Source organism: Saccostrea echinata, unplaced genomic scaffold (genome assembly GCF_033153115.1).
Source record: "Saccostrea echinata isolate AGI-Se365-2 ecotype Australia unplaced genomic scaffold, CSIRO_AGI_Sech_v1 ptg000034l, whole genome shotgun sequence".
NCBI lineage: Eukaryota > Metazoa > Mollusca > Bivalvia > Ostreida > Ostreidae > Saccostrea > Saccostrea echinata.
This window is the reverse complement of record NW_026889783.1, coordinates 4,647,917-4,666,835: the sequence shown is the minus strand read 5'-3', so window position 1 is coordinate 4,666,835 and position 18,919 is coordinate 4,647,917. Positions and strand designations below refer to the sequence as shown.

The 18,919-nt window shown below is 35.5% G+C and overlaps 2 protein-coding genes across 2 annotated transcripts; both read right to left on the bottom strand.

Moving 5' to 3' along the window:
• Positions 1-655: 655 nt before the first annotated feature.
• LOC133199414 (hydroxyacyl-coenzyme A dehydrogenase, mitochondrial-like) lies at positions 656-6,367 on the bottom strand. The gene is made up of 8 exons (XM_061335221.1): positions 6,206-6,367; positions 4,515-4,643; positions 4,248-4,405; positions 2,253-2,379; positions 1,989-2,078; positions 1,348-1,420; positions 1,117-1,233; positions 656-964 (listed from the first exon to the last, which is right to left on the bottom strand). The coding sequence occupies exons 1-8, from the start codon at positions 6,320-6,322 to the stop codon at positions 849-851; spliced, it is 927 nt and encodes a 308-aa protein (XP_061191205.1). The 5' UTR covers positions 6,323-6,367; the 3' UTR covers positions 656-848.
• A 5,378-nt stretch (positions 6,368-11,745) lies between these two features.
• LOC133199709 (putative nuclease HARBI1) lies at positions 11,746-13,062 on the bottom strand. The gene has a single exon (XM_061335577.1). The coding sequence runs from the start codon at positions 13,060-13,062 to the stop codon at positions 11,746-11,748; it is 1,317 nt and encodes a 438-aa protein (XP_061191561.1).
• Between the last annotated feature and the right edge of the window lie 5,857 nt (positions 13,063-18,919).

The window sequence follows — 18,919 nt, the reverse complement described above, 5'->3', positions numbered from 1 at the left end:
CAGATCTACAAACTGAACTCTTTAACTGATCAATGTATTGATCTCTTAAAATACCCATACATACTGAACTCTTCAAAAGATCTGTACATACTTAACTCGTTATTAGATCTATACATACTGAACTCTTTATTTAATAGATTTCAAATAATGACCTCTTCAACAGATATTTAAATATAATGATCTCTTCAACAGATCTATACATACTGAACTCTTCACCAGAACTAGACCCATTGAACTCTTCAACAAATCTAGACCTACTGTACTCTTCAACAGAACTAGACGCATTGAAATCTTCACAAACCTATACATACTATCTCTTCAACATACCTAAACATAATAATTCAGCAGATCTACATATATTGAACTCTACACAGACATACCGAACTCTGAACAGACATACTGAACTCTAAACAGACAAGCACAACCTCTTCATCAGTCCTGTAATGCTGGATCTTAAATTTCTGGTAACCAGTAATAGGAACTATATTTACCTAGGATCTTGAGAACAGAGGAAAACTAAGACAGTTCTATAGTAGAGCCAGCTGAAGAATTACAGTGGTTTATAATGATCCTTGCAGGAGTTGTTCTGGCAAAATCAAAATATCAAAAGTACGGTCATTGTACTCTGACATGAAAATCAAAACAACAACTGAAATTATTTTAACTTTTAATTTTAAGAAAAACATTTGATGATATATCACTTTTAAGTCTTAGAGACAAACAACAATGACTTTTGTCTTCAAACCACACATTTACTGATGAGCACTATGTATGTATGGCACTTTCTAAACCCCCATCTCAGTCAGTATCACTGTTTGTGCGAGGTTGTCAGCATCACATTCTGAGGTTTAATGTTTGTAAAATCCTTCACCGGTCTTGTTTCCAAGTTTTCCTTGTGCTACCAGTTTATCCAATAAATGACTGGGCTTGAAGAGTGGATTGTCTGGGAAACTCTTATGCCAACCTTAAATAAAATCCTCAAGTTGACACAAATTGTTACAATATTAATTACATTATATTATATGTTTCATCTTATCATTTTTAATATACCGGGGGTAATTACAAGCAATGAAAAGTATTCTTGAATTGCAATGACAAAGAACAGTTTATTTTTACCATCCAATATGAATTTCATTGTATCAAGGCCAACATAATCGGATAGTTCAAATGGCCCCATGGGATATCCGGCCCCAAGCTTCATCGCAGTATCTATGTCTTTTATGGAAGCATCTCCTAAACATCAAAGAAATCCACTTGTACTTACATATTTTAAGTAAAACATAACAATTAAGTTCTGAGCTTAAAATCATATGTGTAATAAATTATGTTGTGTAAGAGTCCCTATACCTCTTTCTACCATTCTGACTGCTTCCAGCATATAAGGCACCAATAATCTATTAACAATAAATCCTGGAGTGTCCTAAAAACAAAATATACTGTGTTAAGGTAATCAAAAAGTGAACAAATTCAGTACAATGCCTTCGTAGTAAATTCTTGTAGACCATATGAATTAATGTATCCAATTCCACATTTGATACTGAGATTTGCATAATTAAGCTTAAATCTGATCTGAATGTTTCATATTCTTATTGTACACGTATCTAAAAAGAATGTCCACTGTGCATGTATTTAAAGTCTGTCCATACCTTATATGTCTGTCCATCCTTTATAATTCTGCCCATACTTGGTAAGTCTGTACATACTTAAAAAGCCTGTCCATACTTTATAAGTCTGCCCGTATTTTATAAATCTGCCCATACCTGACAAGTTTGCAATTACTTTATGTCTGTCCATTCTTGGTATGACCATACCATATATATCTGCCCATACGTTTTAAGTCTTTACATACACACGTACTTTACAAGTTTCTCCAAACATTATAAGTCTGTTCATTCTTAGTATGTCTGCCCATATTTTATTTGACTGCACTTACTTTCTAAGTCTGTCTTAACTCTGTAAGTCTGCCCATACTTTATGTCTGTCCATACCTTGCAGCACACTGTAGTCTTCCCCATATCTTTTCCAAATGCGAGTAACTTGTCAAATGTAGCATCACTTGTTGCTGGAATCCTGACCACCTGTAATCAATATCAAGACTAAATCCTTGTATGGAATACTCTTTGAGCCACTGAAATGACATTTTTATCAAATGTGTTCTATCCTGTGTATGGAATAGCTAGATGCATTTCAATCTTATTTTCATTAGATCTTTAAACAATCTCATTTTATACATGGGTATAAGTTGTGTTTACCTCTAGAAGCTTCATCATGGGGACAGGGTTAAAGAAATGCAGTCCCCCAAACCTGTCCTTGCGTTTTGATGCTACAGCTATTTCACCAATTGGAAGGGAGGAAGTATTACTTGTGAAAATGGTGTGTCTGAAATGTGAGGAAAATCTCTCTGATAAATCTGTGGTGCCCTATACTTCATTTACATTGTATATAGTACTTATTAACACTTGATGTATCAGGTTAATTTTAGGGATGCACAAATTTTATCAGTATACTGGTACATGTATATCGTGATTTTTTATTGCATGATACGTATCACGATATGGAGAATAAAATACCGGTATTCGGTACATAATAATAAATTCCGGAAATTATTCATTTATTTGTTCAAACTATCAAATAACAATTACTGGAAGTGTAAAGACTGTTGAAAAGAGTTAAACAATGGCATTCAACATGCTTTATATTATGAAAAGAAAAATTTAAAAAGTGAACTTATGTTTTTATAGCATCTTTGTAAGAAATATTATGCAAATTCATTAGAATTTATTGTAAAAATTGTGTGTAAAAATATCGCAATATTATCGTGATATTCTGGGGAAAAATCGTAATATATCACGATGCGAAATTTTAGGTGATACCCATCCCATATAGTTCATTTCCAGTACGGAGAGTAGAACTGGAACTAGATGCTCATTCCATTTACCATTATTCCCTGTAAGATCCTACTATGACCTTATCAACAAGTCATCATGACAAATGTTTTACATTTTATTGTACCTGATGTCATGTAATGATTAGTAATACATGTATGACAATAGGCCCATAGGCCACAATAACTTGAGTCACTGTGGCTGTGCTGTTTTTAAATAAAAAATTTAAAAAAAAAAAAAAAAAATTCCCTCTTTATTTCCTAAAAAAGTGTCACCCACCCTAGCCATGGCTCAACCAGAATTGAACCCAAACAACATCATGCCTTAATATCAAAATGACTTCATGCCCCGAGTAATTCTGGAGAAGACTTTTTAAATATTTTTTTCCCTGTATACATGCATTACGCAAAATTTGATCCTTGATTTTATCCCTAACCAAACTCCAGGTTCCATAATTTAAAAATTGAACCCACACAACTTGGAGAGTATTTACATATTAAATGATTTAGTGTGGCCTTGCTCTTCATTTTTGAAATTTCCTATATAATATATATGTATTCCCAGAACTGAGGAGGATGAGATGAACGAACTTTGATGTGCACTACTTGAGGGTGCTTGCATATGAACTTTACTATAAATCTAGGCTTTGTTGTTCTTTACCAGAAATTTTTTAAAGCTTTTTTCATATATATATATATATATATATATATATATATATATATATATATATATATATATATATATATATATTCTCATGTCATTTTCCTAATGTGGCCCCAATCTCCCTCTTGGACCAAGATTTGAAGAAAATGCTAGGAAGCTTTTACATAAGTTTTATTTTACTGAGTACATGGTTCTTTCTTGAAGAGATTTTCAAATGATCCCACCCAATTTTTTTTTGGGGGGGGGGGGGGGCTTTTCTTGATTATCTTCTCTTGAAAGAGAGTATGACCCTTTATTTGAACAAAATTGAACTTCATTCATACAAGGATGTTTTGAAACAAGTTTGGCTGAAATTAGTCTGCTGATTCTGGAGAAGAAGTAAAAAATGTAAAAAGTAAATGGACAGACTAATGGATATTAGGGCAAACATTAATGGACCACCGGTGATAACAAAAGCTAAATTGATCTTTTGGTTCAGGTAAGCTAAAAAGATAAATTTTACTTCTTGGACAAGATTTGATGCACAGTTTTATCACCTCTTTAATAATGACCTTGAATTAATTGTCAATTCCTTCCAATAAAAGTTCTTATTCCTACTAGTCAAAGTTTCTATAGTTGTGATCTGGACATGATCTGGTTCAATCACATAGACAACTGCAGAAACAATAAATGAATAACTAGTCTAGAATAGATTCTTACTGTGGAGCTAATGCCTCCAGCTCTCTGAACAGCTTCTTCTTAGTCTCCAGGTCCTCAACAATGGCTTCTATCACCAGATCTGTGTGAGAAACACAAGTGATGGGGCTGGTAGCAGGGGTTATTCTAGCAAGAGTATCCCTTACAAATTGTTCTCCTGCCTAAAATGGAAAAAGAACATGACATATTTGTTTGACAACTAGATTTTCATTTCTTTCAATTAATTTCACTACTTTTCAGTATGTGCATATACAAGAAAGATGAACCTACTGCTGGGCTGTCAGCAAATTTCTTTTTGGCCACTCTATCCAGACTCTTCTGAATGCTAGTCATAGATTTACCCAGAATTGTGTTGTTCTGGTCAACCAAGGCCACATTGTGTGCTGTTGATGCAGCAACCTAAATCAGTAAATGATGGCATCACATATGTATGCATGACTCAAAATTTTACCAATTACATATTCATAATTATGATTCAAAATTTAACAAAGTTCATAATTATTTTAAAGCCATAAATGGTGTATCTGAACTAAAAATAGAATATGAGATTGAGTATACGTGATATATGTTATGTACGTTCAAATTAAACTTTTCACCGATTTTGAACTTGAATAACCTCACTTTTCTATAGTTAAATTGACTTTAAACTTTGTTCTAATATGTATTGAATATTAATTAATAAGATCCACCATGCGCATGACTGTGGGAAAACAAAGCACTAAAGCTATGATCGAAGAAGAGGTATGAATTACATGATATTGTTAATATAACATTTTCTCTTTATTTGTCTCCAAATCTACCTATCTCTTTCTCGCTTTTCTCTCTGAATCTATTCAACTGCTTGTGTTTGCTTAATATCTACTCCTCATTCTAATTGTAAGTCATTATTGTTAATTGTTTCGATTGTCTAAATATAGTGTCACACAATCAAATTAAGGCAGAGTTATTCAGATCTCTGTTATTTTTGTGAAGTTGGTAAATAAATCGGTTATTGTTTTAAATTTTTGATATCTTTGAAACACGATTGAATTAAATTGTGTAATTTACAGAAAAGTCCTATCTTAATTTATATAAAGTAATATTTACATTTCCAATGTCTTTGTCAGAGATAAAATTACAAATTGTAAAAATACTTTATTTCTACATAAATCTACTGGTTCATCGATAGGCGCGGTTAAAAAAAAAATCACGTGCGGGGCGGGACAAATAGAGACAGAAGCGGGGCTATTAGCACAGGAATTTGCAGAATCAGGAGCATGTAAATATAAGGAATAACTATCTTATTTTTTGGATTCATGACGATGATCAATCGATTGGCTTGCGTGATAATTTTATGCATAAACGCCTTCGGCGTTTATGCAAATTATCACGCAAGCCACTCGATTGATCACATCATGAATCCAAAAAATAAGACAGTTATTCCTTAAATAAAACAAATAGAAAGATCTTTTCAATTTTGGTTATATAAACTTATCTTAAATATGCCATACATGGCTTTAAGAATTAGACTTAATGACAATAAATGTTTTCATATTTGAAAAATATTGCATATTATCTCCTTTTCTGAATTCTATAATCATTCAGCTCCTTTAGATAATTGAAATTTTTAGTACAACAAACTCATATAACAGCATAGCTGCAGAACTGTAGCTCTCTGAAAAATATATTGACAGACTGGAGAGTTCATCAGTGGCATCCATAGCAAAAACTACATGTATATATTATAATTTATTGTGCACAAAAAGTTCCTACTGCAGTAATTGTTTTTCATTGCCTGGGTATGTCCATATACTCTCCAGAACAGAGCTGTTAAATATTTTTTTTAAAAAACAATGACAATGACAATAGGATGTTCAACTTTCCTGTAAGAATATATAGGCCTAATCTAGTTTAAAAGAAATCAAAGAGGCACCTTATGCATGCATTCAAAACAAGGCTCAGGGTTCAGAGTTCAAACTCACCTGTGCAATTCCTGCCCCCATAAGTCCTCCTCCAACTACAGTAACATGGTTAAAGACATTTGCTCTTTGTGCACTTGTTGCAAAGGACCGAACAAAAGTTTTGCATAGGTTTGCCATGTTTAAATTTTGTTACTTTGGCACTCAGGGCTTCTAGAAAGAACTTAGAAAGTCGTCGACAGTGTCCTTAATAACAAGATCAAAACAACGTTTTATCTAAAGTATTTCGTACATCCAAATTGAAGCATCAACGCAACTTGGATTAAATAAACCGAAGTAGCTCGCTCCTTTCTTGCTTCGCAAACATTAAAACAGTGCATGGTGATTCATTATGATAATTATATACGACGAGGTCACACTTTATTTTAATGATTATTTAATATTTACATCTAAATGTACATATCTATAAAGGGGGTACTTACAGCAACATAGTTCTTTTTCTTCTTAACGCCCCCCCCCCTTTCTGAGTAGCATTGAAAATCAGCTATTTAGAAATAAGTTCAAATACCAATAACACTTCTAATACAAATAAATATATGGGCATTACAGTTACAGATGCAATAGGAGAGTTATCAAATAAAATTCTGGACACCTGCCTTGATAAATTTCTGGAAAAACATTAAGCAGTGATAATCAGATCATAGTTTCACTCGAAAAGCAAGAACATCAGACCATTAAAGACAGACATAATACACATTCCAGTTCATCACCAGCAAAGTACTATTTTGTTTTTGAGAATCTACCTGCTTGTTAAAAACCATTATCTTAGTTCTGGATGTATTGATATTGAGACGCCAATCATTCGGGAACAAAATATTTGTATAAAATATAATACACGTGTTTAAAATGGTTTTTTAAGAAGCAGGTAGATTCTCAAAAAAAAAATTCCTTTGCTGGTGATGAACTGGAATGTGTATTATATTTTATACAAATAAGTGTACTAACATTTTGTTCCCCATGCAGACTCTTTCTCTCTTGCTGAAAAGCAACTTTATCAAAAAACATCAAAATCATTTTTTAAACTCAGGAAAAATTTCATTTCACTGAATCCTACATTGAAACCACTATTCACATTTTTGATCATCTTAATTTAAAACCTATTTTATTGTATGCATTTGAAATCTCATTTTGGGATTTACCAAAAAAAAAAGCATCTGTGGTGGCCGTACTATTGACAAATATACTCAAACTTAATCTGTGATAAACTTCATCTGAAATTTTGCAAATCAATACATGTACTTTGTAAGCACAAATTCGCAAAGTTGCACAGATACGTGCTATCTGTATAAGATTAAACTTTGAAGATAAGTTATTGGTATAGACTTGAAAATTTAGATCAGTCTTTTCCACTTTCGTGAATCCAAGTTACTGATTGAGAAGAATCTTCCTTCTTAGTACACCTCCATTAATTATCATTTCACCAATATCGATGCTATTCGCGGTTTAACTTCAGTCAAAGTACATAAATTCAAATCCACTTATAAAGATTTTTATTTAAACATTATACTAAGGAATGGAATTCACATTTTGACAAAAAGCAAAGTTGCGACAGCAATTTTGAAGAAAATTGGGTCAGGAAGAATACCTTAAAATATTGGAGAAAAAAGAGCAGATCGAGGAGAAGTTTTACACGCTGTCGCATATCAGCACAGAGACGTAATATTAAAAGAGTACGGTATATAATAAAGACACTGTACTAAATGTAACACAGTGGATGATGAAAAACATTTTCTTCTTTCATGTAATCAGGCGCGGATCCAGGAATTTTTTCCAGGGGGGGGGGGGGTCCAACCCAGTCAAGAATAAAATTCTAACCCAAAAATTCTTCAAAAAAGGGTAAATTCCATTTCCAAAATGTAAAAAAAAAAACCTATTTCGTGGTGGTGATGGTGGGGTCCACGTTTTCTGGGGGGGGGGGGGGTCCAAAGTCATTTTTTATTTGCTTCAGTATATACTTTTTTAACTCTGCAAATTCCAGGAGGGGGGGGGGGGTCCGGACCCTTCCCCCGCCCCCTCTAGATCCGCGCATGTATAATCATGTTAAGGATGAAAGAAATGTCTAATATGAATTGATAAATAAATCCTGTAAGAATTTCCATAATTAACTTGAACATAAGTTAAGTTGACTTATGACTTAGGTGTCAAAACGTGTGCAAATCGGTAAAATAATTTTGAAAAATGGATTACAAAATATAAACTTCAGTCAGAAACTCATTTCATAAAGGTCTATTTATGTACAGAACATAATTTCTTGCTATGTATCTTTTTTTTCCTAACACTATTAAATGTATATTGAATAAATGTCTTGAATAGTGAGAGTACAGGTTTGTCAGATTGAATGCGCACAGGCATCGTCCTCTGGTATCCTCTGTATTCAAGCCACCTTTTTAAAACTCTATACAGTAGTGTGCTGCTATATTATGATCATTATTTTTAAATATCATCATATGGTTTTGTATCTCTTCAATTTTTTTACCCAGTTTTAGACAACTGTGAAATGTAAAATATTTTACGCACACGAATATCATAATGTGGTATTGTACACCCTCCATATAGGAAATTCTTTTGTGGAAATGATTAATGTTTTATAATGTACTTAGATTTGATCATACTGATATAATTGTACATGTCTCCATGAGGGCCCTTGATAGGCGAATAAACAATAAACACGTTGTAATTTAAAAACATAAAAAAGTGATAATTAATCAAATCCAATCAAATCTTCAAAGTTACATGTACATCTTTGGCATATGGCAAGAATTGGAAATTAAAAAAAAAAAAATCCTCTGCATGCATTATTCCAGATATGATCTTCGCTGACTAAAAACCATTACGCACCTCTAGACCATGAAAAAGTCTACACTACTTAATAAAATTTTTGATACGGATGTTATCAGAAATTTAAGTAAGAGGATATTGGAAGTTTTTATCTTTTTATTTTTTACACCATTGAACATTCAACTGGTGCGTTCATCGTATTGCTCCATACACTGCTTCAACTCATCAATACATATTATGGTGTTTCCTCCAAAGATATATTATTCATTTTATTTTGCCTTTGAAACCCTTTCGTTATATTATAATTCTAGCATGCATGATTTTTTTTATTTTAAATCTACATCAAATATAAAATGACTTAGTTTCTGAGGGCGATATTATATAATTATATGCAAATGTATTAAAAAATTATAGATATCTACATGTTATTTCTTTATGCTAATATGAGCTTTATGCTATGTTCCCACTATCACGATTGGTGCCACGAATGAAATCGGGGACTCAAACGTGGACAATCGTAGTGATCGTATCAAACCGTAACAAATCTTGTGTTCACTCGTGACTATCGTGTTGGTCGTGGAATTTTTTTTGACTGTCAAAAATTTTTCCACTATTAACACGATTAGATTTTAATCGTCATCATCGCATCAGACCGTATTGCATCGTAACTAACCTAAATTGCATCGTAAGTAAGCGCATCTAATCTTGCATTCATATCGTGATCATTGGGATCGACCTCGGACAGGACAGACACCCCGTTGGTTTGCGATTCGTTGCGATGTCTCACGTTCTGTCACTATCCGTGACTCTTTGCGTGGTCCTACTGCTCACGAGTTGACACGAATTATTTCCGCTCAGATACGATTTCATACGGACAGATGAGAGTAAACTCGATTAGATACGAGTACTGACGCTTTGCCACGGACGCATACGCTATCTTACGAGTAATTAAACTCACATAAATAACGGGCAAAATTTGATGCGTTTCATTCACCGATCGGAAGAAGACATCAGTATTAAAAAATATTTTGAAGATGCCACCCAAGGGAAACAGGGGCAAAAAAGGAAAGAGGCGAGTGATCCCATCTCCTGCTGAACGTGAACCTTAACACGTTCAATCAGAGGCTACACCGGAGGAGAGAGGAACAAATAAAAAGAAGACAGTTACTTCCTTCACTGAAGAACAGAAGGAAGAAATAATTGAATTTTTGATTCGAAACAAAGTATTGTACAGCAAACGTTTGGCTGGGTTTAAAGATGTCGCAAAGAGGACATATGGGCTGCTCAGGCAGCAAAAATGAATACGAATGTCGATCAACTGAAAACATGGTATTCAAGTATGAGAACAATGATGGGTCGATTAAAGAAACGTGCAAGGAAAAGTGGGACAGGAGGAGATGCCCTTACTGATGACATGAACAGCACGGAGAAGTGGGTGTGGGATAAGTTTTCGTTTCTTATCCCCCATATTGAGACGGTGGAACCAAGGAATGTGTGCTTGTTTGCGGCAGCTACAGCAGGTAGCTCCGAATTGTCATCTTGTACCAAGCAAAGCTCCGCCGATTTGTCTAACTCCAGTAGGGTTTCAACACCAGTACCACAATCAGTTTCACCAGGAATCTCTCAGTCAGGATCAGACGGCTGTCTACGAGGAAGAGAGGAAAAGGTGTCCCCTGTTAAAATGAGTACTTATCATTACAATTAATCTAATTCCTCATAAATCTTACATAGAAAATGTTATGATAATTGATTTCAAAAATTTTTGATTACCTTGTGTACCTTAAAAATTCTAGAAATGTGTGATAGAGGGGGGGGGGGGTTATATTAGAACAAAAATGCACTTGTTTAAGTTTCTACTTTACCATGTCTATCACTTATATTTTTAGAAGAACTACTGGTGGAATTTATGTCAAGAAGTACTGCTAGTTTGGCAGCTCCCACTTTGGAAGATATGTGGATGATACGCTATCAAAACTACCTGGAGAAATAAGGAGGGAGGCAGAGATCAATATTATGCAGGAGCTGCATAGGGCTCAACGGGCAGCCGAGAACAACCAAAAACAGTCACAATCAAGCCAAGAGGAACAAGCACAATTAGATTTTTGTCAGCAACAGTTCCATCAGACACAGTGGCAACCTCCACCGTCCCAGTGGCCAGTTCGCCCTGTGGGACCGCAAACAAGTGTCTGGGGAAGTCAGGATCGTGCCTACGTTCAGCGGCAATTCCCAGCTATCCCGATTACCTGTCCATTACCACAAACCAGATCTCAGCTAAGACCAGTAAATTCAACTACCATAACCACAGCTAGCACTACACCAGTTTCAACAACCGAACAAGAATCATTCGTTAACCTTTTATCAACTCAGCTTAACACCCCAGAGGCAGCCCACGAGGATGCTGAATCAGAGCTATACCACACATAAACAAACCCATTTGACAACAGCAAGCGTATATATAACATTTATCAAAATAATACCAAATAAAGATTGTCATAAAATTTATATTATTTTCTATTTTTTCATATTTTATTTTTACATGATGACCGACCGTTATTATATGTAGAAAATCGTTTTCACATTATTCCAAGTACTTAAATATGATAAACCTTGACTGAGAATTTCATACCATATTCTAAAAACATAAAAAAAAATTCCTTAAAAAAATGATAAAAATTGATGCAGAAAATAGAAATATAATTTCATCAAAACAGATTTTTTTTTTCAATTCAAAACAGTATATTCAAACTCGGATGTAATTTTCGGTGTCATGAAGCCCCGCCATCGACCGCACCTTGTGGTGAGCTGAAAAATTTCTTCAAGAGTTCCCTATGATATTTTCCATCTCCTGTAGCTGTATTGCGAGGTGCATTTGGTTGGTCCACATCTGGCCAATCCACCTGGTCTCTCCACGCCCCTGGGATGATATCGTGGTTTAAATCCTCATGGTCCACTTCTTGAATAACGATACCTGGATGTCTCAGCCTGAGAAGATTGTGCAGAATCACTGTTGCCTCCACTATATCCTTCACAGTATCGGTCTTCTGTTCTAAAGTCCTTAGAAGACACATGAATCTATTAGCTAGAATCCCAAATGCATTTTCTACCACTCTCCTTCCCCTTGAAATTCTATAATTGTAAATCCTCTCTTCTCTGGACATTTGTCTTCTGCTATATGGTTTCATGAGGTAGTTTCGAAGAGCAAAGGCATCATCTCCTAGAATAAAGAAAGGCATGTCCTGGAAGTCATCAGGGCTTGAAGTCAGAGGACAGGGTGGGGGTAGTCCTAGGGCGTTCTCTTCCAGGCCGTTGAACAACTCTGAGTCACCAAATATCTGAGTATCTGACATGTGTCCTTTTCCACCAAGCTCGATCCATACAAACTTGTAACATGCATCCACCAGAGCAAGAAGTGGAATTGAAAAGAAACCTTTGTAATTAAAGTACATACTGCCAGTTTGAGGTGGCTTCTTGATAGCAATGTGTTTACCATCTAGGGCGCCAACTGCATGGGGGACGTTCCATCTCTGCTCAAACTGAACAGCTAAAGCTTTCCAGGCTTCAGGAGACACAGGTAAGCTAAACACCTCTTCTTTGTATGCTTGTACAATTGCCTGGCACACTTCTGGGATCATTTTTGAGATACTGGACACTACACACCTAAATGCATATGCAAGTGACCGATAGCCATCTCCAGTGGCAAGGTGCCTCAGGGTCACTGCCAGTTTCAATGCAGGTGAGAGAGGTTGCCTAAAACTTGTGACTTCCCTCTCAATCTCTGGGGTTATCCTCTGCAAGACTTCATCAAAAAGCTCTGGCGTTAGCCGTGTATAATTTTGGAATGCTGCTGGATCCTCAAGCCTCAAGTGACTGTCCAGAAGATTAGAGAAGTGGCCGAACTGTTGTCTTCTCCCCTCTGTTAGCCAAGGTCGCACCCAAAATTGCCTGTGTGCAGCTCTTTTAACTCTTTTTTGATGAGGTTGTACATTGTTTATCTGCTGCTCTTCCTCTTCTTCCATAGCAATTACATACGAACATAGTAGTACTGCAAACACCACGTTGTCATCTATCTCAACTTCTGCCATTCTTATTGATTGTATTGTTTTGTTGTGTTTACATTTAAATAGATAAAATATAATGGACTCAATATATTGAGATTGTTTATAAAAATATATCTTTCGGGGTACAATCGTAGCTCAAAGCGTATATCATCTTGATCCTGATCGTGAAAAACGTTGCAATTAACGTGTTGTTCTTTCGCAAATTAGCGCAACGGGGCGTGATGAACGCATTATATCGTAAAAGTACGTATTTAAACGTAGAAGATCGTTTCAAATCGGGGACTCATATCGTGATATTTGTAACAGATCGAGGTTCTTTCCTCAACTAAATCTTTACAATCCTATTGGAACGTAATTCATCTTATCTGAGCGGGTAGTTAGATCGTCAGAGATCGCGTCACATGAAATTTACCCATCGTGACCATACCGCATCAAAGCGCAACGAATCGTATGAAAACGCATCTATGCGCGTCTCTTCGTATCTTGGCATTAAATTCAATAAAAACTCTGCGATCGCCTACGAATTATCAATCGTGGCGTTCCTAACAGACCGTACGACAGTGGGAACGTAGCATTACTGATCGAGGTTTGTCCTTCGTCTGTCTGTCTTTCTGAATGTCGTCAGATAACTCTCTCCAAAACTAATGGAGGAGATAACGAACAGTATTCAAGCTCAAAAGTCCATTAAACAATACAAATTTTGGAGCAGAGCAAACACGGAATTCTAAAACATCAGAGGTGGGATCAGATATCATGGAGGAGTGAGTTTCCCCTGCCGACCGGTCACACGGTCCTTGTCATGATCGGGTAATAATTCATCGACAATTCAGTGTGTAAATAATGGCCTAACAATTAGTATGAAAAACGTCAGTCAGCATTTGACTTTAATGATGAATTGTATTTGCTGACAAGGCCATTGTTTCGACAATAGAACTTACGAAATGACGACTTTAAGGTATTCAATGTATAATGAAGGGATTTTGAACAATTTTGAATCATCTTAAACTAGTTAAAAATGCTTTGCTAGATAACGATGAAAGTGAAATGAACCATATTCACATGACATATAACATGTAAGAAACCAGTCATTTTGCACATTAAAAGTTTTTAATGAGTTATCTGCCCTTGATAAAAACAGGAAAATTTTTAATTTTTTCACAACATCTATGGTAAATGATTCATTTTATTTCATATTATGATAAAGAGAGAGTTTATGCATATATTCACCAGGAGATTTGTACGAAATTCAAATTACTTCTTACAATATCTTAATAACACATGCGCTGCCCATAGACTTCAATGTTAACTTCAAGGTACAATTAATTGTACAATAATAAAAATTTGGTTAAATCCTTTGGTAGAGTCGGACCATTCATTTATTTGGTACAAAAAATGGTCGTTATACACTGAATACCTTAAACGAGACTGCTGATATTCTAGTTTCATCAACTTGTTTTTCAATAAAGCAATTTCTCTTGGCACAAAGCATCCATAGGCAAAGGCGAGTCAAGTATGTATAAAAGAAGATACATATAAGATACATGTCCCCTTTACAGGAAACATTGAGGAAATAAGGTTTTGATCATCTAAAAAAAAATCGTCGTCTCAAGAACCACTTAACTAGAAAGGACTAAACGTTTATGAAAGGTTCCGTAAATCTGTAGATTCCTTTTTTTTAAATTATGACCCTGGGCCAAGGAAGGAGTCTCAATATTTGACATTATACATGTACAGCTGGAAAATTCTTTTAAAATTTTCTTCCCAGATAGGCTAGAATTATTCAGATTTATAACAGGCACTTGTTTCTGTAATAATTTTTGGACCCATAGTATAATGTCAAAAAATTCCACCTCGGGAGGAATCGTGAGCATTTTACATGTGTTAATTCTTGCCATATGAGGGCATACTAGTGTCTTTAGCAATCTTTGCCATAGGCAAATTGCCTACAATTCTTGTCAAGAGGGCGCAGTCGTTGCCTCAACACTACCACCCCAAAAAAAAAGTCCTATGGACCACAACGCTCACCTCCTGAGTCATCATGGCCTGTTGTTCTTCATAAAGAGAATTTTTAAAAGATTTCTCTCCCTTTTCATCCCCATGAAAATTATTTGACCCATATTGTGGCCCAAACTTAGCCTCAAGGAGTAATGATTAAACTGAACTTGAATCGGCAAAACATGGGGATGCTTTGATATTGTTGGTATTGATAGAAGTTCTGGAGAAGAAGTCGAAAATATTTATAGTTACTATACTGACAGAACGACAGACAAACGAAGGACTAAAACTTAACAGAAATCTCACTTGAGACTTCAGCTCAGATGAGCTGAAGAGGAAGTATACATATATATCTACCAAAGTGTAGTGCATAGAGCCTTTCACTTCAGTATCCTAAAGGTTAGCGGCGAGTAACTTTAGACTTGGCAGAATATATGGAGCGTAGGGACGTTAACCCAGACTCTTATTTGTAAGAGAAACAACCTTTGCCACAAATGAGCGTATTGTTGACGATATGTGATTCATGAATTTATCATGGACAACCTTTATCCGAAGTATTCATGATGTTGACAGCGTATTTCATGTGAGTTCACTGTTGAGAGCTTTTACGTAAGCAGACTTTTTGCCAGATATCAAGGTACTAATCTATCGAGGGTAAACATTTCAACGGGGTAAACATATTGTCTTTGGTCAAAAAACCGTAATGTTTGCAGCTTTCTGTCTGGACATACATCGTTGACTCATCGAAGAGAGAGTTTGAAATATGTGAGCAAATTGTTAATGTTCAGTCCTAGCCACTATATATTATCACGATAGTTCCATTTTTGACACTGTCAAACCTATTATTGCACGAGAGAGAGAGAGAGAGAGAGAGAGAGAGAGAGAGAGAGAGAGAGAGATGACATTTCCTTGCCACAGAAGGAAACTTTATTGACAGTCTTCGACTAAATGGTCTAGTCTGGTTCGCGTCACTGTGTTTTCACTTCGTTTTGGACCAAAACAGTGAAAACACAGTGGCGGGAGCGGGAACCAGACCATTGGTGATCGTATTTCTTACTTCTGACACTCTGTCAAAGAAAGAGCGAATTGTAAAAGTATGAAAATTAAAAACAGTCAATTCAAGTAAAAAATGCATCCATAAGAATCTTTGCGGCTACGTGAACGCATTGGCTTTGCCACTTTTGATGATGATATTCGCCACATGCGGATGTTTCCTTGAAAATTATTTGTCACACTAGAGTATCTTTGAAACTGAAGGAAAAAATGAAGCCTATATCGATAAATATCTGAATGAATATCTTAAAATGTCCCTGTAATAAACGATATTCGACATCATCTGGTCCCTACTTGATGTTAAGATAATAAGATTTATCAGATTTACAAATACACGTATAGCTTTGAACAGATACTTGCTTTGTATCAAGCTGTATATCTAGAGAGAGAGACAACATCTGCACTGTAAAATGTTCTCTAATCTGATGTAAAGTGTCCTATTTATCAATCTTTAAATATTAGAGAAAGTTGAGAAATCCTTTCAGTTTTAAAGATTAATTGAACGAAAAAGATAAAGATAACGAACAGTGATCGATCTGAAGAGAAATCTACAAACAATACAAATTTGTGAATAGGACATACCCCCCCCCCCCCAGGAAAATTGCAGAGGTGGGATCAGGTGTCTTAGAGGAGTGAGCATCCCCTATTGACCTGTCACACCCGCCGTGAGCCCTGTGGATTGATCAGGTAGACGGAACATTTCGTAGTCAAATTTAGTATAACAACAAAGGGCTTACAATCGGTATAAAACACATCAGCCAAAATATCACCCAATAATATATTTCATTTTAACGACCATCGAATTTACGACATGCTGACATTAAAGGAGGTTGCTGAAATCCCTGTAACATCAACTTACCTGTCAGTAGCTTTCCTCGGTTTAAAAATTGATCGTCCCCAGAGCATACTCTTAAGTATCGAATAAAGGTGGGAGACGTTAACACCATATGCAGGTGATAGTGGGATATTACTACATAAATAAGGAAAGTTGACGATGGAAAAGCTGGAGTCATTCTGCTTCACAGAAATATAAAAACAAGTTGGCTAATAAAAGAACACAATTGGTTCCCATCGAAATCCCAACATATTGTTGGAGAATCTGGTCCCCGAGGACTACATACATGTAAATACTGTCAATGAGGAACTCCAGCATCTTTTTAATATCAACTTCAGGGTACTTTTGTGTAGAATCAGAGTAATTAATAACAAAATTAATTTTGCTGATGACCAGTCACAAGTTATGAAAATTTCCGAGTTCCATTTTCATTGATGACGCAGTTGTCTGTGATATCATAAATCATAGTTTTCAATTTATAATGAGGAATGGTTGTATAAAGTGTAAAAAAGTTTTGATGTATATAATTTTAAACGCACTGGTAGGTACAGGCCCCAGGATCATGAAACGTCATAAGTTTAAGACAAAATTTTTATGTTGTACTAAAATGTTGTAGAAGTCAAGCAGACAAAACTTAAACTAATATATGCAAATATTTATGCCCCTGCCATAAAATGGCCGGGGGCATATAGTGTTACCATGTTCCGTCATCATTGACTTTCCGTTCATTATTTCGGCAACAATTGAACACATTCAACTCAGATTTGACATATAGATAAAGGAATATATGCAGATCAAGTTCGAATTCGGTCATGGTCCGATGATTTTTGACAGAATTATCCCTCTTGGGCTTAGAAAAAAAGAGAAATTTTCAGCTTCCGCTCTCGAACTTTTGTAGGGATGTATGTATTAGGTTTGAATTTCATATACAGATATTTTACTAGAAAATACCTGTCAAGTTCGAATTTGAATTTGGTCATGGTCCGATGATTTTTGACAGAGTTATCCCTCTTGAACTTAGAAAAAATAAGGATTTTTCAGTTTCAGCTCTGATACTTTTGTATAGGGATGTATGTATAAGGTTGGAATTGCACATGCAGGTATTTTACCAGAAAACACGGGTCAAGTTTGAATTTAATCGTGGTTCGATGATTTTTGACAAAGTTATCCTTCTTGAACTTAAAAAAAGAAAAAAAAATTTCAGTTTCCGCTCTCTAATTTTTATAAGGATATATGCATAAGGTTGAAATTGCAGAAAGAAGAAATGCCTGTGAAGTACGACACTTTTTAAGTGTTTTAAACAAAATAAATTTTAAATCATACGTTGAAAATGTACAGATTAGTTCGAATTTCCTTTGTTCTTACACGCTAGGTTATTGAGTTTGCTGCGGTCGCTGTAATAGAAATGCCCATACTTCTAGCCTTAAATCGAGCGATTGCTAGTTAAGTATTACACCAGTCTTGTAGGGTAGGCCTTCCCCTCTCATTAAATCACCTGGCTCTAGAATAGGAACCCCCCCTCCCCGGGAAAATGACTCTAGAGTAGGATTCCCCCTACCGAAACCCAACATCAAATTCAGTTTTCTGGGGGAAAAATCCTATTCTATATAATAATTATAGAGTGGGATTTCCTAGCGGCAGAGCCAATTTTCTCTCCAATAAAATACATGTCTGTACTTGTATATGAGGGGGGAGAGGACGGCACTTTGGAGCCCCTTGTTTAATTTCCCAACAGGTCCTCTAGCAGTATACAATCTTAATAAAACTTCACAAAAATTATAATGAAAATGTATACTAGTAGTTGTGCATAATCATTCAACATTTAAAATTTTTAAACGGCGATCGGTGTAATAGAGTAGGATTACCCCTCATGGCCAGCTTTTCTCTCGGAAACTGTACTATGTGTAGTGTAGGATAGGACCCTCTGATAAAAGAGATAACTTCCTAGGGAAATAAATCCAAGCTGTCCAATAGGACCATTACATAGTCTTATTCATG

Excerpts from the sequence above, each read along its gene's own strand:
- LOC133199414 (XM_061335221.1), bottom strand. The coding sequence starts at position 6,322 with ATGGCAAACCTATGCAAAACTTTTGTTCGGTCCTTTGCAACAAGTGCA. Across the intron at positions 2,380-4,247 it reads CTGGAGGCATTAGCTCCACA|ACACACCATTTTCACAAGTA; the intron begins GTAAGAATCTAT and ends CTCACATTTCAG. Across the intron at positions 1,234-1,347 it reads AGTCAGAATGGTAGAAAGAG|GAGATGCTTCCATAAAAGAC; the intron begins GTATAGGGACTC and ends TTTGATGTTTAG.
- LOC133199709 (XM_061335577.1), bottom strand. The coding sequence starts at position 13,062 with ATGGCAGAAGTTGAGATAGATGACAACGTGGTGTTTGCAGTACTACTA.